Source organism: Clarias gariepinus, chromosome 8 (assembly GCF_024256425.1).
Source record: "Clarias gariepinus isolate MV-2021 ecotype Netherlands chromosome 8, CGAR_prim_01v2, whole genome shotgun sequence".
Classification (NCBI taxonomy): Eukaryota; Metazoa; Chordata; class Actinopteri; order Siluriformes; family Clariidae; genus Clarias; species Clarias gariepinus.
In genome coordinates this window covers 32,476,538-32,499,258 of record NC_071107.1, presented here as the reverse complement: position 1 = coordinate 32,499,258, position 22,721 = coordinate 32,476,538, and the positions used below count along the sequence as shown (strand labels likewise).

General features: G+C 41.0%; 1 protein-coding gene across 2 annotated transcripts in view; it reads right to left on the bottom strand.

Moving 5' to 3' along the window:
• Positions 1-22,721, bottom strand: part of LOC128528989 (MAM domain-containing glycosylphosphatidylinositol anchor protein 1) — a 200,069-nt gene that overhangs the window by 75,308 nt on the left and 102,040 nt on the right. For both annotated transcript variants that reach the window (XM_053502259.1, XM_053502260.1), the window contains 2 exons: positions 16,944-17,140; positions 14,669-14,801 (listed from right to left, as the gene is read on the bottom strand). In XM_053502259.1, coding sequence (XP_053358234.1) covers positions 14,669-14,801; positions 16,944-17,140 — 330 coding nt within the window. The remainder of the gene's footprint in view (positions 1-14,668; positions 14,802-16,943; positions 17,141-22,721) is intronic.

The following is a 22,721-nucleotide window of genomic DNA, read 5'->3' as shown; positions in this document are numbered from 1 at the left end:
ATGTGACAAACAGAGCAGGAGATAAACTGCAAATAGAGAGAGAGTGAAAGAGATAAGAAAAGGAAGAGACAGCGAGGGGATACACTGATCGAGACAGTGAGAGAAAAACAGTGAGAGAGAGTGAGCGATGCAGAGAGAGAAAGAGATATACTGAGAAATACAGAAAGCAACACAGCGAGAGATACACAAAGAGAGACAGGAAGGAAGATAGGACGCAGATAAGAACAGTCAGGGACACACCGAGATAGACAGTGAGGGGGTAGACGAAGAAAAACCATGTGGAGGGGATAGAGCGAGAGAGACCGTAAGGGATACACAGAGAGAGAGAGAGAGTGAGGGATACACAGAGAGAGAGACAGTGAGGGAGAGACAGTGAGAGAGAGACAGTGAGGGATACAGAGAGAGAGAGAGACAGTGAGGGATACACAGAGAGAGAGACAGTGAGGGAGAGACAGTGAGAGAGAGACAGTGAGGGATACAGAGAGAGAGAGAGAGTGAGGGAGAGACAGTGAGGGATACACAGAGAGAGAGAGACAGTGAGGGATACAGAGAGAGAGTGAGGGAGAGACAGTGAGAGAGAGACAGTGAGGGATACAGAGAGAGAGAGAGACAGTGAGAGAGAGACAGTGAGGGATACACAGAAAGAGAGAGAGACAGTGGGGGAGAGACAGTGGGGGATACAGAGAGAGAGAGAGAGAGAGAGAGAGAGAGAGAGAGAGAGAGACAGTGAGGGAGAGACAGTGGGGGATACACAGAGAGAGAGACAGTGAGGGATACAGAGAGAGAGAGACAGTGAGGGATACACAGAGAGAGAGAGAGAGAGAGAGAGAGAGAGAGAGAGAGACAGTGAGGGAGAGACAGTGGGGGATACACAGAGAGAGAGACAGTGAGGGATACAGAGAGAGAGAGACAGTGGGGGATACACAGAGAGAGAGACAGTGAGGGATACAGAGAGAGAGAGAGACAGTGAGGGATACAGAGAGAGAGAGACAGTGAGGGAGAGACAGTGGGGGATACAGAGAGAGAGAGACAATGGCAGATAGAGGGGAAAAGAGAGAGGTGGAAATACAGTGACCGAGAGAGGGAGAGGGAGAGAGAGAGAGAGAGATAGAGAAAGAGAGAGAGAGAGAGAGAGTTAGAGATAATGAAAGGGGCCGTGAGGAACACACACTGACAGGCAGTCAGGGCTACGCAGAGAGACAGCGAGGAATAAACAGAGATACAGACAGAGAAAAAATTGAGAGAGACAGAGAGGGTGAGAGAAACATATATAATAGAAGCTCTGAGGAGACTGAGTAGAAACGAAAATGAGAAAGACAGACACAAAGAAAGACAGAGAACACGACACACAATAAAACAAGAGATAAATAGAAGATTGAAAAGAAGAGACAGGGAGAACCAGAAAAAAAGAGAAATGGAAAAAAGAAAATACACAGACAGGGAGAGACAGAAAGAGAGACACGGATCAGAATAAAAGAAATAAAAAGAAAACAACAGAAACAGATAAAGAGAGACAAAGAGAGACAGGAGAAGTGTAATCTGTTGTTGGGTAACGTTAAAGGTTTTGGAGAAAGTGAAAATGAAAAAAATGATAAAGAAGGGGAATGAAGTTATTGATGATGCCTCTGCTTAGCGGTTTGTGATGATGTCATCGTGTTTGTTGTTGGACATTTTCAGTGCAAAAAGAATGGAAAAAAGAAAGAAAAAGTGCTTTAGCTTTCCATTAGCTAGGAGTGTGGGAGCGATGATGAGTCAGACGTCTAAAGCAGGGGTCTGTAAACAGTTCCTGAAAAACTGAAACCTAAATTAAATCATTAGGCTCATTATGTTAATGTGAGTCTCTCATGGCGCTTCCTAAGCTGTTTAAAGAAACTTTGAGTCTTTCATTTTTCCAGACCCCGGTCCCTTTGGGTCCCTGAACCCCACAAATTGTGGTTATACAGAAAGCACAGGAATCTTTGTGATGCGTTTCCTTTTCTTTCTTTTTTTTTGCAACGTGTACAAAAATACTCTCATCACTAAAACGTTCCACTTGATGCCATGGCGGCTGGAATCTAAGAAGCAAATAGTTGTTAATGATAAAAAAATGATTTCTCCTCCTCCTCCAGTGGCGGAGCTGATTGCTTCATTGTTCCTCAGACACTCGGAGACTGGCTCAGATTCCTGGATGCCTCAAGACTCATATTTGTACAGCAAATAAAACAGAGATCACTAGAGAGAGGTGGCGGAGATTGCAGGGGCAAAAAATTTATCGTTTCAATTTTCCGAGATATTGGGAGGAAGACGCTAGCAGATCCCTCCCTGGCTGTCCCACGGTAACGCCGGTGATGCGTTTTACAGAACTTTTTGTCGGCCTCGTGACAAGACGGAGAGAGAAACACGGATGGAGACGGAGATGAAGCAAGAGTCGCCTCCTCACCGTGGAAAAGAAAGGGGAAATGAGGTGAGAGGAGAAGTGAACGATGAGACCCAAGTGCCTGATTTAATGCTGAGAAAAGCTCGGTGTCGAAATGTGGAAGCCAACCCGGAGAGTGAAGAAGTGCCACGACTTTATTTTCATTAAAACTTTCTGCCGTAAACAGGCAACATTTCAAAGAAATAAAAAGCAGAAATGGTTATTAATATCAAACATAATGATCGCTTGCAAACAACCGGAGCTCCTGTAACGCGTCTCTTGGACGTTCTGTTCCCGGTAATGTCTCCGTGGTGCCGCATTTTCTCCATGGTAGTTTTTATTAGTTTTTAATTGTTGTCCTAATAAACCAAATGTCAAAAATGACTTTTATGAAAAGATTATACACAAATCTGTAGTGTGCACCGTATAGATGTTAATTTTATGCCCAATTATAGAAAGTTATCCATCTTAGTTTATTATACAGTATGTATTCCACGTTATAAGTTTTTCTTTTCCTGAAACGTGTGTATAATTTTTTATTTTGGCTGACTTTGTGAACAAGCCTTAAATATAAAAAGTATAACTCATCAATATACCACACGGCGATACGAGTTCATAAGCGTCTGAAATGCAAATCACTGCAACTCACTCTTCTCATAACCTTGTCCCGTCTATGATCGTTCAATCAAAGCCTCTCTCATATTGAACTCCGTACAAACAACGGTTGGCATTAACCGCGACGCTGCTCAGCAACAGACAGATAGTAATTAGAGCTCCGCGATGTCAGACACGACAACGCCATCGTTAAGGCAATTTATGGTCGCTGACTTAATGACACCAGCTCAATTAGCGATATTGAATTATGTTCGTGCCACCCTTATTTTCCCGGGTCCTCTTCTGTAGTCTGCCAAATACCAGTCAAAAGTTTGGACACACCTTTGTTCTCTTTTGTTCTTGGACAAACAGCTCTAACATAGGGGTCAGTTTGGGGTCATGGTCCTGTTGGAAAACAAATGAGGGTCTCACCAAGTGCAAAACACATGGGAGAGCATGCCGCTGCAAAATGCAGTGGTAGCCATGCTGGTTAAGTGTGTCCTCAACAATGTCCCCAGCAAAGCTTTTCCACACCATCACACGCCCTCCTCCAGGCTTCACACTGGGAACTTCCAGACCCGTCTGTTTACCCTCGCTACGTGTAACAAAGACATGGAGATTAGAGCCAAAAATCTTACTTTTACAGTATGTGGGCTTTAATCCGAGGTGCTGCAAATCAGGATTTTCTGAAGCTGGTCATTATAATAAACTTATCCTCTGCAGCAGAGGTAGCTCTTGGTCTTCCCGTCCTGGGACGGACCTCATTAGAGCCAGTTTTATCACTCTGTTTGAAGGTTTTGGCAACCTCACTTGGGGAAACGTGGATGATTTGGTATCGGGCCGCAAAGAGAAGAATGAAAAATGTTTTCGTCTGAAAAATGATCAGATCGTCTTCCATGCGCTTCTGTCTGCACATTACAACGTGTGATTCAGATGCTCCAAGCCAGCTTTCTCTAATAAATGCGGCCTTAAAAGTGTTTTTAAAGCAACTTTAACTCTGCTGACGTTCTACAATCAAGGCGGAATATCTCCAAGTCTCCACAAAAGCATCAATAAACCTGCTTCCATTTCCAACAAGCCAGCATTGTGAGACGGGGTTGTCCGCAGCGACATCATCGGAAATGAAATTACGGAGCAGACTGGACATGAGGAATACACTAGATGTACAGTATACATTATGCTTTACAGTATATTATGCTTTGTTATGAGTGCGGTCAGCGGAAGACTGTCTTACATAAAGACAGTTGGTCCGTGGAGACCACTGGTCTAAAGCACATTGAGAAGGCGAGAAATGTCACTGATTAACTCTTGACAAGGCACACCTGTGAATTCCTCATGAACCTGATGAGAGAGTACCATGAGTGCGCCAAGCTGTCGAATGTAACCACTTTTAACAATCGAAAAAGGGAAGAAAAAAAATCTGGATTGTAAAACATATTATGGGTTGACGTACAGTAATTCCATACGTGTTATTTTAAGGTTTTGGACGTATTCACTATTAATGTGCAATTTTGAAAATAATAAAAATAAAGTAAAATCACAAGTGTCAAGGCTTTTGACTGGCTTTGTGTGTGTGTATATATATATATACTGTATATATATATTCATGCATGTATGTCACTTATTTCCCTTCATCTAACTCGATTATAAAACCTGCTCTCGCATATGTACTTTAGCAAATTGCTATAGTCCATTTCAGCAAAATCATTACACAGCGAAAGAGGGATTCAGTACATGCCCTTTCCCAAGGGGAAACACTGTGTACACGCACTCACTCACACACACACACACACACACTCTCTAATCACATGTGCACATTCATTCTCATTACCTGCAGTATGATGGTGTATTAGTAGTCAGTGGATGATGTATTAAGGATAAAGAATAGCACCTCTGTGTAGGTATAATGGAGGCAGGCTGATCAATACAGCATATAACCCGAGTCTGTTTTTTTGTCCTATAGGTTACAAATCTGCTGTTTTTTTTTTTTTTTTAAATCAGGATCTTGATTCAAAAGGCCACTTCCACAGAGCTAATGAGCATCTCTCGAATGGCTAGTGTTAAGCGCATGTCTGCCTCATGTAGAACAATTATCCATTTTGAAGGAATGATTTTCAAAAAATGCACTGCTGTGTATAAGACATGGAAGAAATGGTATGGCCACCCCATGCCACCCCACGCCACCCCACGCCAGCACCTCTGCAGCCCAACTTTTTCCTCCAATAAAGAATTTAAGCATATTTGTGTCTGAATTTCATATTCATATAATATGATCAAATATTATTAGGCATGTAGCGTGCGGATATCCGTTAATAATCCCAACAACACGAAATCCATGTTTTGTTTCTGTATTCCGATTTTGTTTCGAAAAATAGTCCATGCAGGTGTTGAAGCCAAACACTAGAGAAGCTGATTAGGGGGCTGTTTGCTCATCAATTTCTGCACTCAAGTGAAGGCAACATTACATGTTAAGTCGTACATTCCCAAAAACTCTTCTGCTGGCATGAAAGTTTTCAAAAGTAGCGTTTTAAACTCACTTCCTGTATTCCAGCTAGATCACTTCGAAGGAATTAAATATTTACACATGGAGTGAATCCGAATGAGGTTGCGCATTAAAACAAAGGCTGTTTCCAGCAAGCAGGTGCAGTCAAATTAAACCTGCAATGTCAACACCAGTTTCAATACCTCCCTGACCCTTCACTAACTAAATGCTGAAGAGGGACAGAGGTGAGCATTTGATGCCTAAACCTTCCAGATGTGTACCAGTGGTAATGGACCAACATCACCCCCTCTCCAAAAATAGTTCCAACATCCCGACTACCAACCCACCACACCCTCTTCATCCTTTCCCATTCTCATACTGTTAAAACTGAGGGTGTGATATTGTATTGTGACACAAGGGGTAACCAAAATCAGGCATCTGGATCTCTTTCAGCTTGGCACATGTGGCTGCTGGGAGAATCTTGTGATCTCCGTGGGTGACTCTCTGATCTCACATCAGACCTTGGTCACAGCATGCAACCTTGGTTTAAGCATGGAGTCTTTTTCCTCTCACACTGATAATCTGACAAACACGAATGTAGATTTCTCTTTCACAACATTATAAAAAATCATCCATTTGACTTCTGCAACTAGGTCCAGACCATAGCTGCATGACCTGCTTATAATGTTCCTAAATTCTCCAACACCACCCCACTGCTTTGCTCTGCATCCACTGGTTAAATGCTTGCCCACAAAGCCAAACACAAACCAGCTCCCACTGGACCACACTCCCACTTATCCCAAAACACATCGCTCATGGTGCAAGAAAGGCCCGGTCCTGGTGCCTAGGTGCCATTTATTGATGGAGACCTCAAGTCACTTTTGCAAGTCACTCCAGACAAGGGAGGGCAGCCAAATGTCTTAAATGAAAATCCCATATTTCTCCAGTTCCTCTTAGCATGCGAAGCCATTAAGACCATTCTAACCCATTCAGGTTCCCAATTCCATCTGAGAAAGAGCATGCTGTACTGAGGGGAGTGATGTCCTCAAGGTGACGAGCGTATGGTTTCCTCCGCATAGAAATGTTGTGCCAGATTCGACTATTGGTAAAGTCCAAACAGGTTATTATGTATTATATACAGTATGTTAGGATATTATGTACTGAACGTAACACAACAGTTGGTGTAATTTTTTTGGTAACTGACATACTGTAAGTCGTGCACGTTGTTAGAGTAAGTGTTCCTCTATACAAGTGTACTACACAAGTCGTACAATTGTTGAATCCAACTCTCGAACCCTTGTTGAAAATGCCCTTTGAACAGAGATGACAACAGCAATGTGCACGGAAGGGTGAAGTTTAAAAAACAGGAACCCAGCATAGAAGATAAACCATGCAGTTAGAATCATGCACGATGGCACAAACATGTCACTTGTGATGAGACTATGTTACATCTTTGTATAAGGAAATACTTAGGAAATGTGAACAGGCTATGTGACTTAATAAAAAGTGTACGCCTACTTTTGCATTATACCTTTTTTGGAGTATCCATCTCATGAACACTCAATGATCAGCTCTCAAAAAGGTGCAACAGAGAAGCATTCGCCTCCGCGTCTGAAGATTGCGAGTCTGAATCCGCGGTGATGCTTCAGCCATCTTTAGTTATGGGTTTAGAAAACAGAATTGGCCATGCTCAGGGGTGTTAGGCCGCCCCCTAACGTTGTGGTCGGGTGGTACAGTACAGTAGTTATCACCTTGTGTCACAATACAATATTACACCCTCAGATGGGTGAGACTTGTACTGTATATGACTTCATTTGGGGAGAAATTTGCCTTTGAGTTAAAAATAATAGGGTATTTTAAGACGTGTAACCCAAACTGAGTCCATTTAACTTCCAGGTTATAATACTACACAACGTGATACAAGATCAAAGAGAATGAATACAAAGTCAAATATTTCATGCGCTCAGCTTAGTTTCTGTAACAGACATGAAAATAGATCAGCAGATTTGTGAATACGTGTGAATACACTGTAGTCTAAAAATTACCGATTCCAATCCATATCTCATTGCAGTTTTCATTTACACTCTCACTCCATCATGAGAATACCGAGATCTGTGAAGCTTTTCGCCCGTCTATAATTAATCTCTATGTTGAAAGGAATATTGGACTTTTTTTTCTTTTTTTTTGAAGAACTCTATTGCTATAAAGATTTCAGTTATAGAGATTATTTGCAAAAAGCAGAGCAGCAGTAAGTCAAGGTAATTGGCCTTAATATTAAAATGGCACAGATCTCATCTCAGGGGATTCATCATTTCATTTTATCGTTCTCATAAATAGGGAAAAATTCACCCGTATTTACAATTCTGTCTACTGTATAACTCAAACAAGAGCATTAGGGCCAGATTACACTCATGACGTCTGGAAGTGTGAGATATCAATCTGTGGGTGTAGGTTGTGCCTGATTGAGCTGTGGAACATTTATTAGGCCTCATCCTTAAAGCTGAACAGGAGCGTACTGCTTCATATGATGTACGCAGGGATGTTACGACAAGAATCATCAACGTTTTAACTTGAGATCGCTTAAGTTTGTGTGAATTTATCGTAACGTTTATTATTATCATATTATTTTTTTCTTATTATAATAATCCTACTGTATGACCGCCCTTCGTACTGTGTGCCTATGGTGGTGTTTATAAAAGTCAACAAACCCTTAGGAATATCTCCTGCTGGAACCATTCACACACTATTTGTTTATATATAAAGATATACACTGTATATATGTATTTTTAAAATCATCCATAAGCTCCGTTGCCATAAGTATTTTGGTGCTGCACAAATCCAGACGGCTAGGGCGGTCTCGGTTGAGTGAGTGAATGAGAATAAGACAAAGCGAGACAGATTGAGACGCTGAAGAGAGTCCTGAATGTCATTTTCCGCCTCTGGAAGGAGGATGTGGCGTAGCCTCTCAGGCAGGCAGCGCGGGAAAAAAAAGTGAACATTGCTATATAAAAATCCATCATGTGTTTATGTGTGTACTCTGTGTGTGTGTGTGTGTGTGTGTGTGTGTGTGTGTGTGTGTGTGTGTAAGAACGAGTGTCTGACTGTCTGCTTGTGCCCTGACCTACTTGAGGAAGAGTATAATCCTGAAGCCATTCATGCCACAAGGACAGTGAAGAAAATTGCCTCTATATCCTTTTGACATGTAAACCTACAACTATATGGGCAGTGAATTACTGGTGCACACACACACACACACACACACGAACAGGCACGCACACACATACTCGAACACATTTGTGAGAATATACATGCTTGTTACAGTGTCTTAACCGTATAATCTACTTGTCTACAGTGTTTCCCGTGAAATAGATTTAGAACACTCCTTAATCTGATTCGTCAGAACGTGTGATTTCCCCAAACATAAGCTCTCAATGCACTCCGTCTAATCCCTATGGCGAGGTTTTCTCTAAGAGGGCATGGATTGAGTCTCGAGCGTGTCAAGGTTTAGGTTTTGCCTTTTTATCTTATATTAAAAACAGCAAAAAGAGCTGTATATATTTCTCCATATAATCCCCTGTTACACTAATGCACTTAATCCTGCTTTACATCTGAAACGCCGGCCTCCCAGGAACTCCTTTAAAGGCCCTAGCGTAAGGACATAGATCAGAGCGAGGGCAGGACTCTACAGCGGGACGTGGCAATAACTCCCGGCTGAGTTCCTGTAATGTCCAAGTGGAGTCCGGAAGTTGGCCCGACGTTATCCGTTGATTTTAAACAATCAGGTGATCCGCACGCGGTAACTACTTTAAAACGTTTGCACTGTTCAAATGTTTTACTGCGGCTAAGAGTCTCCTCATCGCATAAGGTCTCGTTAAACCGGTTTTGTGCTTCATTCACCAGAAATTTCGTCACAAGTCCCGTTTTGACTTGAACGGCCCTTGACTTGAACTTAGTAGTTATGCCCCGTCTGTTAAAGCTTATATATACACTTCTATTTTAACTGTCTATCAGTTTTAATGTCAATAAACGTCTGTGTCCGATTGGTTGAGTAGAACAAAACAGGATGAAATGGAGCGTTATTGCAGGTCGATAGTTTTGGTTTTAAAAATGTCATGGAATTTTAGCTGTTATGTAAGAAAAGTTTGTTCTAAAATGGCTTTTAGCATATTTGCGTGCGTGTGTGTGAGTGTATTTGTGTCTGTGTAAGGTGTAACCACAAAAGAGGTGCAAGTTGCTCGAGTAGACATCATACTCCCTAAGACTGAGGCAAGAGTGCCATACATAATGTGTAGATACGCAAGTCTGTGTGTGTGGGTGTGTGTGGGTATGTGTGTGTTGGCAGGGGAACAAATCCTGCCAGGGGCAACGATCGTGGCCTGCATGCTCACATGCCCTGAAATGATGTGTGTGTGTGGCTGCAGGTCTTCCTCTGATTAGCTATGCAGGTAAGAGAGAGTGTGTGTGAGTGTGTGTGTGTGTGTGTGTGTGTGTGTAACCACCACTCGCTGGCTGACTGATATCAGGACCAGTGGCTTGCAGAATTGATGCGGCTGTAACAGAAACCCAGTATCGATGGAGTGAGAGCGCTGTATCAGCTGCAGAGCACCATTTTCTAAAACTTTCTTTGACTTTCTCTGTTGTTGGGTGTAATTTTCTCTCTTCTCTTTTAATTTCCTCCCATCGTTTCCCTTCAGCAGCAGCTCTTATAGTAACAAGTCATATCTCTGGTCTTTCTTAGACACCATACACAATAGCAGCACATTATTCTGCGGTAATAACGCTGACTGGTGCGATATCAGACTGGCTGGGAAAAGAATAGTGATAAGGAAAATGTAAATGTCTGTGCATATAAGATGCCATGATTGGATAAGATATAGCTAAGGCTAAATAGCTAAAGTGTCCTTCACCTTTAATCCGTGAGCATTTTTTTTTTAGAAAAACTGAACGTAAAACCTACAAAAAACTCCTTTTCCCACCACCTATAATCAAACTTTACCTTGAAAGCATGAAAGTGCTTGAATAAGCTACGATTTTGCATTAGTGTTTTGCATGGAACAGATTCATCCTTTCTTTACAGGCTACATTTTAGATCCACAACATAACCCTGAACCTATCCACCCCTGTGCAACATTTATTATGATAAAGTCAAGGTGGTTGCATCATCTGAACTTCCTGACAAGTACGTTCTTTTGTTTCTTCTTCTTAATGTTAAATGATTTCATGATCTTGAATGCTAAGTTCAAATAAAAAGCTGTAAAAAAAAAGCAACCTGTGTCATTTTAATTAAACAGGAGTAATTAAGGATAATCCTTGGACTAACTTTTAGTCTTTTACTGTTGGTGTATGATAACTTTGCCACCCTGATTAGAGCTTCGCTAAGTTTTTAGCATGGTGTTTACCAGTGTTGGGGGACGTTACTTTTGAAGTAACTAATAACATTATAAAATTACTGTCTTTAAAAAGTAATCAGTTACATTACAGCGTTACTTTCTGATAAAAGTAACTAGTTCGAGTACTTTTCCATTGCAGAAAATAAAAACTCCTTTGTGATTCCTCATGCATGTTGTTTTAGTCAAGACCTTTATAATTATTCTACCATCATCACTCAGCAAAGTTTGGCCCATAATCTGGTAACTACTAATACCCCTATTTCACCTACGTGGTTCCGCCCAGTGGCCGTGAGTACGGTTCATCATGATTTACCGCGATTTTTGGCGCTGTGATGAGGTTTCCATCTTTCCAGCTTTCCTTGTCGGACCTCATATAGTCAAACCGCATAGGTGAGACAGGGGTATAACAGCAGGAATAACAGAGGGGGGCGGGGCTTGTAGGATGACTTTCACTCACACACACACACACACTGGATGGGGTATGCCTGCTGTCTGGCTCACTGATTACATAAATTGTCTGAATAACAGATTACATTTTTGAAAATAAAACTAAATATCTGAGTCTTTAAATGGCGGACCTAACACGTTAATTACTCGTTATGTCCAAAAAAATAATCCAGGTACTCTAACGCGTTCCACCCAACACTGGTGTTCACACACTATCCAAATCACAAGGTCTTGTTTCACAGAACATACAGTACTACTATTCATACTCCATTAATACTCTGGTTACAACAATGGCAGTTTTTCTTGGCTTCAACATTCTCCAAAACCCATTTCGTTCAGCTTTAAATTTTACTGATCACATGACCAAAAGAAGCAATGTGGTTGGCTTGTTTGAACAAGTCGGCTTTTGTCAAAAATTTCTCCCAAACATGGAAGTTCGACGTTTCGAAAATAAGGTGGAGATAGCAGTTTTCTAATTGTTTTGTTATAAACAACATTGTGCTCCAGAATATGTGCGGAAATGTGTAAAAAAAAAAATTAAGGTGTTTATCTCAGATAATCTCTAAGAGTTCCCTTTTGGTGGCCTCAATTATCAAGGTAAAAGTGAAATTTAAGGATTTTATGACATTCTCAAATGTTTTAAAATAATGACATTCACTTTTATTTTTTTTTCATTTTATGCAATAAAATTGCTCTACAACAATCACTTTTTGGTATGAAGTCCTTTAATTTTTCAGAACCTGCTGGAGTCAAACACACATCTGCAGTACTCTGGTGTCACTCGTTTAATCCATGTCTGCTTGATTGCTTTCTGAAGATCATACACAGAAATGTGGCAAGGAAGTTCGCACTTCAATTAAAAATTCCCTATTTTTTTTGACGTTTATATGCAACCCTAAGATCTAACACTAAGGGCGATCTGTCTACGGGCGAGAGGGAAAATATGGCGGGGGATTAGACCAAAAAATGAAATGTTAAGCATTAAAGTGTGAAAATGTGGCTCAGGAGAGCATCTGACAGGTAACGATGGCGCGAAGCTGAAAGGCTGTGGACTGCAGTCACAAGCTTATCAGTCGCGTGTCCACTTTGAGTGCTGAGAGGTCGATCACTGTGAGGCCAAGGGATCAAAGCTGTGGCAAGCTGGCAAGACTGGCATGAAACAGAGGTGGCGATCGCAAGTTACCTGTTGAAAGCCAGAAAGCGGGTTGCAGTTCGATGGTAGAGACGGCAGGACATGGCAGTCCAGAAGCACCAGCAGCAGGCCAGCATTTAAGGCGTAGTAGCCAATCAGCAGCAGCGGTGACGGGGTATCCAGATTCTCAGAATTATGGCTGTAGCATTTCTGCTGCTGAAGTCCAGAACTGGGGCTTGAAGTCAAGGCAGCGGCCGATACCCTTACGGCTTGGCCACAGTAACTAAAGCAAAAGTGCCGGGGCAGCGAATATAGTCCATTAGTGACTGACCCTTGTCAAGCTGCTCAGTGCCCAAAAGGGCACACACCATGGCACTCACAGCACGCCATTTCTAACCCAGCACTTTACTGATTTTTCTTCTCAAGGCTAAACTGATCCTCTTGCTTCCTTTTATAGAGGAGAGAAAGTCCAAGGCCTTCAGCCCTAATGCAGTGGCCGTGTTGTGTCTAGCAACCCGCCCCTTTACATTCCTGCTGATGGGGGGCAGCGATGCCAGATGAGCGTTTCAGTTTCAGAGCGAGCGAAGAGCGAAAAACTTTGAGCACGTGAATCACATGACCGAAAGAAGCAATACGATTGGCTTGTTTAAACAAGCTGGTTTTTGGTGGTAAAAGCAGCCAAAAAATACGTAGTATAAATATAGTATTTTTTTATGTTTTGTTATATACAACATTCTGTGCTGTAAAAAAAAAAAAAAAAAAAAAAAAATTTTAAAATGCCGTTTATCATGATTTCTTTTATTTTTCTTCCAGATGCTCTCTAAGAATGCTTTTTAACAAAAGAATTTCCCCTAAGTATCTAGGTTGAAAATAAATGACTAAATTATGCAGTTTCCTCATGCCTTAAGGCTGAATGCTTTTGCACATCTTTGCCAAATTATAATAAATAAATAAATAAATAAATAACTCCACCTAGACACCCATTTAAAAATACATTTAAAATTCATCAAACTGCGCTTCCCCCATTAAGTTACCCGGAAATTCTTTTTAATTCTTATTCTTAATTCAAAAAAATGATTTTCAATACATTCTTACAAGTTTAGAAATCAGGTGACTGAAATCATGTTTCACACTCAACACCATCAGTGTGAGCTGAATAACATGTTTAAATCGAGGGTGTCTGCTTTATATTAAAAGTTCAGAAGATCTGGTCCTGGAATTCCACTTCATTTTACCAGTAATATAAAACCGCATGCACTTCCAGTCTGCAAATCCAGAGCTTCCTTTAGACACAAGCACTCAAAACTGGTTTCTTTCCTTAAAATTGTACAAATATAGAAACCGACGGTCCTGCAGCGAGCCTCGTGCGTGTTGTTCTTTTTCCTCATCCAATGCACACAATCGCTGTGTTTTTGTTACTCGGAGAAAAAAAAGGGATGAAAAGTGAAAAGAAAAACAAATCAGTCCTTCAGTGCTGGAGTTACTCACGTACGCCCTGCATTTTGAGCTGCGCGGAAAAACAAATTGGAATTTCTACACCACAAAAAAGTGTAGTTTTTTCCTTTGCTCCTCTGTGCACTTATATCACAAAGCATTTTTATACATAACAGATGTATACGTGTGTGTGTGTGTGTGTGTGTGTGTGTGTGTGTGTGTGAGTTGTAGTGAAGGGAATAGCTACTATAATCTCAATCCAAATTGAACACAGTACAGCACTTTCAAAAAACCATGAAGAATTCTGTTTTACGTGCTTACACAATACATTTACATGAATACTGGAGAGTTGTAGAGAAAACAACAACAACCAGGCAGGTTTTAATGCTAAGTGTCAAGTTAAAGCCCAAAAACACTAAAAAAGAATGAATAAATAAATGAATAAATCCTGTTTTGATCACACTAATGCAGTAAAACTTCTTCCGAAAGCTGATTGGCTGCTGGTGGTTATGTATGTTAGGTAACTCAGGTATAATAAGAAATACACACACCCTTTATCAACTAAAAAATCTGTATTACAAAAAAATAACTATAATATGCTATGCCAAGTTTGTAGACGGTTTCAGAATAAACGTTAAAACTTTATGCATGTCATGGCAAAAAAAATTTTTTACACACTTAAGCTCTGCCCTGTAAGGTTTTTGGCCAAACTGTTTAGACACATCAGCACTTTTGAGTATGAGACAGATTTGATGAATGCAAAGCAAAGAGCTATTAAGAAAAGCAAAACTCACTGGTGGCGTTGGTTAAGCGGAAAGTGACCGACGTGTCCGGTATGTCGCAGACGTTACGGACAGACACCTGACACGTGTAGTTCGCAAAGTCCTGAGGTCTAAGGTTCTTCAGCTTTAGCACTTTGGTCTCACCCTGTAAACACAAACACACACACACATACTGTAATGTACATGATTATCTGACGATGCAATACACAAATAGTCCTGTAGGAAAAAATACATTGTGTAAACTAATATATACAGTATATATATATATATATACACACACATCTTTCTCCACCCTTTTGGACTTTTTTACACTATGTAGATTGCAACATCAAAGAATCATCACAAAAAAGCACCGAGTTAGTTTTAAACAAGTAATCTGATTCCACGAGTGCTGATATACAGCATAACAGCACTGGGATGTTTAACAGCTGCCTGCCAAAACTTACATTCAAACTAAGTCACGGATGCACTTTCAGCAAGGAAACACATCTAATAGCATCTGAAACAACAATTATCCTTTATATCCAGTATACTGTGCTGATATTCAGTACAACAGCACTTCCTCTTACGAGATATTGCTTAATTCCTCACAAACCTCGGACCAATTAGTCATTGTGTTTATATAATATTATTATGATTATAAGTTGCTGTTGTGGCGGTTGTCCGTCAAAGTAAAATCAGAAATCAAAGAGCACTCCAGGTGTGGTCTAAACATCACATGATGTTAATTATGAGCTGGTAATTAAGTTTAAGCTGCTCATTTGACACACTAATAGAATGATATTGTTGCTTCTTCTTCTTCTTTTGCCTGCTAATGTTGGTCGACACATTTTGGATTTAGATTTACTTCTTACGCCGGACGCCCTTCCTGATACAACCCAGACTTGGGCGCGGCACTAAGGGGTTCACCTCCAGTGGCTGTGTGTGGTGCACTGGCTGGGAAACAATGTACATCATCATCATTTTACCTAATTAAAAAACAAAACAAAAAAAATACATTTCTAAGCAAAAAACAATACAAACTAAAACACGCACAGACTGAGGCTTTGTGAATATTCGCCCAGAATGAATATCTCCATATGAATGACTGTCATTAAAATGATGTATTACAGAGCCATCAATTCTCGGTCTCTCTCCTCCCACCTCCTCCTTGCAGTGCAAACAGATCTTTAATAAATTTCAGATTTCAGATCACAAGTTCATAATTCATTTTCTCAAGTTTCCTCGCTGCAGAGACCACACTGCTTCAGCATACACTCACCATCGCTAATACAAATCCAGCGTCTCGGTGGCTTTTGATTCAGTAAATAAACACTAAACAGAGCTACATATCACTTCTTTGTTAGAATGATCGAGAGGGGAATTACTACCGAATGAACCATAATTTCCCTGATTGTGGCAGTCCGATTTTAAAAACGAGCGATGCTGGTATTTTATAGTACACAGACTGTTTACTCGGTGTTAAGAATGAGCTTGATTGCGCTCTAATACAGTACGTTAAATAACAAAGTAGACATTTTTGACCGGCAACAATGGCAGGTTATAATACTGCTTCTTAAATTGAAAGAAATGACACATCCTGATATGTGTACGTATGTTTTATTACAAGATTATAAGCAGAAGGGCGGGCTTGCCTGGTGAACGAGATGACCTTTTTGTATTTTCGCAAAGCCAGACGTTCAGTCATTTATATATATATGAATACATCTTTAGCATTTGCTTTATCCTCTGGGTTTTGGTGAAGCCGCAGTCTGTTCCATGCTTTAAGGACATAAAACCTAAGAATCCAAAGGAAGCCCTTGAGGACAAGGGAGGACAAGTGAAGTTCAGCACGGAGAGCAACCCAAGCTCAGGGTCACACGATCTCATCTTTTAGTAGATTATGCTATTTTGTTTTTTGTTTTCCACTCGAAGAACCAAGTGTTCTCATAGGAACGCTCCAAAAAAAAACGTCTTGTCTCGCTTTTGTCTCCGTTTACGATTGCGATACTGTCGTAAATCTTGGTGTGCATCTCTCTTTTCATGAAGATGAATCAACAGCGTCTGCCTCCGATACCCGTGTAGCTGTCGTGCAGCATTGCGCGATTAGACATCGGAAAAAATGATGTAACTGGATTCTCAGAGATGGTGGACTAGCAGTAGCGAGAGACTATCAGCTCATCCAAATATCATAAACATCTTTCTTATTTTCCTCTTTGTATATTTGTTCTTAAGAAATGATGAAAGGAACAAATCAAAGATGAGAATTCTGCCTGAAGTGTTGCGCTTTCATGTGGGTGCCGTGTACCTGCGTGTATAACGGCTCGTAGATGTCCACGCCGTTGTCTTTGCTCTGTTCGATGGGAACGTTGGCTCGTTTCCAGATGAAGCGAGCTGGAGGGTTGGAGTTGACGGTGCAGCGGAGAAACACCGTCTTCTCCTGGTAGTAGTTGCCTCTGACATCACTGATCGTCTGGTGTACCGTGAGCATGGGCTTATCCAAGTCTACAACGTACACACACATACAGAATAAACAGTTTATCATTAATACTCTAGAATATTACTTATAAGCATCATAGGATGATAAAGGAAATATCACACTGACCATGTGTAAGTTTTTTTTTATGAGGTTATTTTTATGGTTATTATGAGAACAACGTCAAGAAGTCATGGACCTTTATATTAAGTACGCTTTGCACATGTAAATAATTCATTCAAATAAACTGCACCTTGTTCAAAATGTAATTTACATGCTGTAACGTTCATAAATTACCCAGCTCTGACCTCCAGATGTAAATACCCTCACCTCCTATTCTATTCCCCCTCAGTTCCTCATTTCTCAGGGCTTTATTTTTCGCCCTGAGGTTACGAACAACGGTTAACGCTTGTTGATTATTTAAGACTATTTGATCCGATGAGGATCCTGGGATCTGCTGAAATCAATAAGAGCTAAAGGCTTTTACAAGGAGGTTTGTGCGTGCAGCGATGTACATAGTTCTTGAATCTTGATCAGAAGCAATTAAACGTCTGTCTCATGTTGTTTAGGTCAAACTTGTGCCATCCAAACAGCTCTGACCCACTGGGCGCAGACTCCACGAGACCTCTTCTGAAGGTGTGCCGTGGTATCCGGCAAAAGGACGTTACCAGTAGATTGTTTAAGAAGTGTAAGCTGCGTGTTGTTTGTCCGTGCATCCCATGGACAGATGATCAGGTTGAGATCTGGGAGCAAAGTCAACACCTTGACGTCCGTCATGTTCCACCAAACATTCCCGAACGGTATGCTCCTGAAAATGGCACTGCCGTTAGTACTGTAAATACCATTTTTATGAAGGAGTGCACAATGTTTAGGTTAATGGTATGTGTCAAAATAACGTTGATATGACCCAAGGTTTCCCAGCAGAACATCCCCCAGATCATCTCAATGTCTTCTAGTTCGATTCAATTCACTTTTTATTTATACAGTATAGCGCATTTAACAATGGACACTGTCACGAGGTAGCTTTACAGAATCGAAATACAAAATAGGGAAAGAGTACCAAATTGTTAAGGATGTATGTATAAATCAAAATGATCAGATTGTCCCCTGATGGAGCAAACCAAGGGCAATGATGACGAGGGAAAAACTCCCGGAGATGGAAGTACAGTAGGAAGAAACCTTGAGAGGAACCAGACTCAACAGGAAACCCATCCTCATTTGAATAATAACAAATAGCAGGGCTTGATCTGCAGTCATACTGTGTGTTAGAAAACCGGAAGTTAAGTATAACATGTACGGGGTATTCAAGTTAATATGGTTTCCAGTTTCAGTCCTGAACTATTGAGTTATTGCTGTCACGAGACGTCAGAGAACAGTTGTCTGCATCAGAGGAGTCCAAGACCATGTTCATGGTCAAGTGAACTAGTCTCCAGTCACCCCACGCATCGGAGGCAGGGAACTCAGGGCCTCCTTGCCACGAGATCTTCAACCAAAAGTTGGGCACCAGAACTAATCAGACAATCAGAAGCCAGGGAAACTCAATCAATGCATAGCTTGATGTGGTGGCACCATCTCTTCCCAATGCCAACTTCCTAGACCAGTTCATAGACACTCTGATCAGTCTGCACTAACTGTACACCGCCCCATAAACATCAAGCTAAGCTGACAATGTGACTCGCTTGGACCCGGCTATAACTTTTTCAGCCAATTGTGCTGCAGTAGATCTTCTGCGGGATCGGTCCAGACAGGCTAGACTTTGCTGCCCATATTTTTCCGTGAGACTTGGACGCCCATGTCCCTACCATCAGTTCACTGGTTTTAGTAGGTAATAACCACAAGACCTGCTGGTCTAGAGATGCTCTAATTCAAGACTTCTTTTAGACTCCTACCCATCACAGGCCAATACAATACTCTTGCTGATATATCTTGCTTCCAACAAATCAACTTGAAGAAGTGACTGTTCACTTGTTGCCTAACGCTGGACAGTCCCCACTTTAACAAGATAATCAATGTTATTCCCTTCAGTGGTTTTAACGTTATGGCAGATTGATGCATGTTAATCAGTCCAGATGACAAATGTTCAAATAATTCAAGCCAAACCGTTAAAGAGAACATTTTAGAGAACTCCTGCTCCCATATGCTGTGCTTATGAAAAAATGTATTTTTGTAGCTTTACTGCTTGATGATCTAAACATAATTACCATCTGGAAATTTTCCTTTGCTGTTTTTATTAGGTCTTAACCATAAAAAAAATGTAATTATATAATGTCAGTAATCAGACAGATAATTGACCAATCACACCATGGCTTACTGACATATATTCAGCCATGCACACACACACACACACACACACACACACACAGAACTAGAGCCGGCCAGAGTAATCTCAATATCACAACGGCTACAAAGTGGTAGAGAGAGTGAGACAATCAAGCGATGCGGTGATAAAGTGCGTAGAGAATGATTAAGAGATGGAGAAGGTGTGTGTGCATGTGCACGTGTGTGCATGTGTGCATACACATATGTGTGGGTAGCCACGAGTGTTGGAACATGTGTATCCACGCTCATGCTCTTTAGAGCATGTGTGTAATTAATCAGAAAAAAAAAAGTGTAGGCGGAAAGAAACGTGCAATGAAGAGTTGTTCAAGCGCATGCGAAGATCTCAAAGGAAAAACCCACGAAATGGAGCGAGAGAAGCGAAGTATAAATATAAGGAGGAGTAAAAAACATTATAACATCCTAAACAATGACCCAAACTGCTTATCCAAACTGGCTGATTTTTATTCAAGTCACACACATTGGGTGGCAGGAAAAAAAAAGAAAGAAAAAAACCCTGAACAGGTCAGTGGGGTGAGTGTGAATGATATACGGCTTCTGTTAATATTAATATTCACGCCACATACTCTTACACTACAGTACTACACTGACCAAATCAACTGATCCGTAAATCACGGTAGACGGCTCGGAGAAAAACCTAATAAAAAAATCCCAGGTGAGCGGTGTGACTGACAGGCCGACAGTGATGCACATGGAGATAGATTGATCTCCTGAGTTTGAAAGATCACGCCCTGGGGCGGTTAAAGCGCCACGATCACGTGACCCGAGCGAGCTCAGGAATGACCTGTTGAGTAGGTGATAGGCCAGGACTTGTCTGTGTTACGTAAGAGACACTGGCCTCCCAGGAATTCCCTTAATGGCCTAAACATGTTGAAATGGACTGTGAGGTGTGATGTCGTGTTGGTAAATGATTGTGTGTATGTTCCCAAAGACAGATGTGGACGACAAGGTATCCGTTGATTTTTTCAAGGATAAGGCGTTTGACTTGCTGAACTTTCACGGACGTGCGGCTTTCTTTACCACCGTTCAAATGTTTTATTTTTATTTATACCGTTCAAATTTTAGTGTACTAATAAATATCAATCCATTTTACACCTTCCTTTATAAGGAATTTTATCAGACGTCCCAGTTTGACTCGAACGCCCACCATGACGGAATTCTTGAAACTGATTGGTACTGCTGTTCTACTGTCAGGTGACAGGTAGTTCTGGCTCCAACAGAAACGCCAGGCTTGTTTCAGTACATTAGTGTTGCTATGGTAATGACTAGTACACAAGGACTTGTAAGGTGGAGAAGCCTCATACATTAAAGACTAAAACAAAGTTTGAAAAAATGGTTGCACACGTTGTACTTTCTGAAATGATTTAATGTGTTTACATCAGAAGAATTGGCTCAGATGAAGATCCTACAATGATATATACATCAAAGGTCTGGAGAAACCTTCTAATGGGATTCCATGGTCTTTCCTGATTTTTATTTCTTTCTTCATTATAAAACACAATGCTAAATATCGTCCAAAATACACAATCTCCTTTGAACAGCTGATATTGAGATCTATCGGCTACTCATGATCTGTAAAGCCCTTATAACAGCTCTAAGCTGACGTGCTTGTTTTGGTCTTGTTTTCTTGGCCTGGTCTTCATGAGAGCCAGTTCCATCCTATCCAGTGCAACTTACAACCATCTCATTATACACCTGAGGGTTAAAAGCCTTGCTCAAGGGCTCATCAGCGGTAGCTTGGTGGTGTTGGGGTTTAAACCCATGACCTCTGGTGTCTGAGCTACCCCTGCCCAGCTACACAATGGGTGAGAACTTGAACTTGTCTTTTTGGCTTTTACAAACATTACATCCAACTATAAACCCTTAAAACAACTCATATATTCTGCAATTTATATGCAAAATGATAACTCAGCTGACATTTTTCATGTTAATGCTTACAGCACACATCCTGGAAGGTCACATCCATAAACAGCTCAGCAAACCAGCCTCCCATGGACAGAGAAGGCTTTGCGTTACATCCACTGCACCGTCCAGGAGGCTTTTCCACTGTGGTCAATTTGCAACCTCAGAATCGTCCAAAAGGAAGTCGGAATGGGCATCTGGGTGCTGGCACGCGCCGCTAACTGGCAGTGAACACGCTCGTTCACAAGGCATCGGTCGCGATGGAATCCACTCTGCCAGAGAGCAAGGATTTTATTTCAAATCAAAATGATAATGCTTCAATAAAGCACTTAAAAAAAAGACACACCGAGGTTTTCCGAAACAACCTGCTGCTGGACGCAGAGAACTATTTTAGTACATGAAGCCATTTTTAACCCACCTAGTGGAAATCTCCACCAACCACTAGTGAACGTTTAAGACGACTAGTTCACGCAATCCCTAATTCACATGCGCACACAAAATTCTATGCGCTGGGGAACCCAAGCTGAAGCAGGCCATGCTTTTGATCCAGTCCGCAGCGTGTCAATTATTCATGACTCCACACAGGGCAGGATTTAATCCCATACAGGAAAGAAAAGATTTTTCACCTTATTTGCAATCATTAATTTTTTCAGGTTCAGCAGATGTTTTGGGGATTAGTTCCTTTAATCTATTAATACTCTTATTATATTGCTTAATAGGCATCACTACGTTCATGATTGTATTTAAAATATGCTTAGACAAAAGCAGGTGGATTTTATTCTCATGCACAAATTATGATGCTTTTAAAGGTACAGCGTATTTAGTACAAATGCAAATTTTTCATTCATGTTGTTGATGGCGTAAATTAAAAAAGGTGAAAAATAACGCCTGACACGACAAGTGAAATAGTTGCCCAGTGGCTCCATTCGACCCTACACCGTACTTACACTACGTACTCTCTACTGCCTGAGCTGAGGTGACGCCAGTTCAGTAAACTTCTCCTCCTCCATTTGGAACATCTGTAACGTCACTGACACACAAACCACCGCCACTATGTGTTACCCTGGCACCTTAAACACCTAGGATACCTGCTGCTGCTACTGCTGCTGTGTGATTTTAATCACTTATAAAAATTAAAGAGATCACTATTATGCAGATTAACTAAAGATTATTATTTTATGCAGGATTAATGATTTATTGATTAAATATATGTGGTTGATTTACAATTTATTATTATTTATTATTATTATTATGTAATAATACTCCGTCATCCCTGATATTTAAGCAACATAAACAGTGTTTGTGCAACGGTTGTATAAAAGCAATACACACTCGAGGTCGTGCTGTTGTACTGAATATCAGCACGGCTGT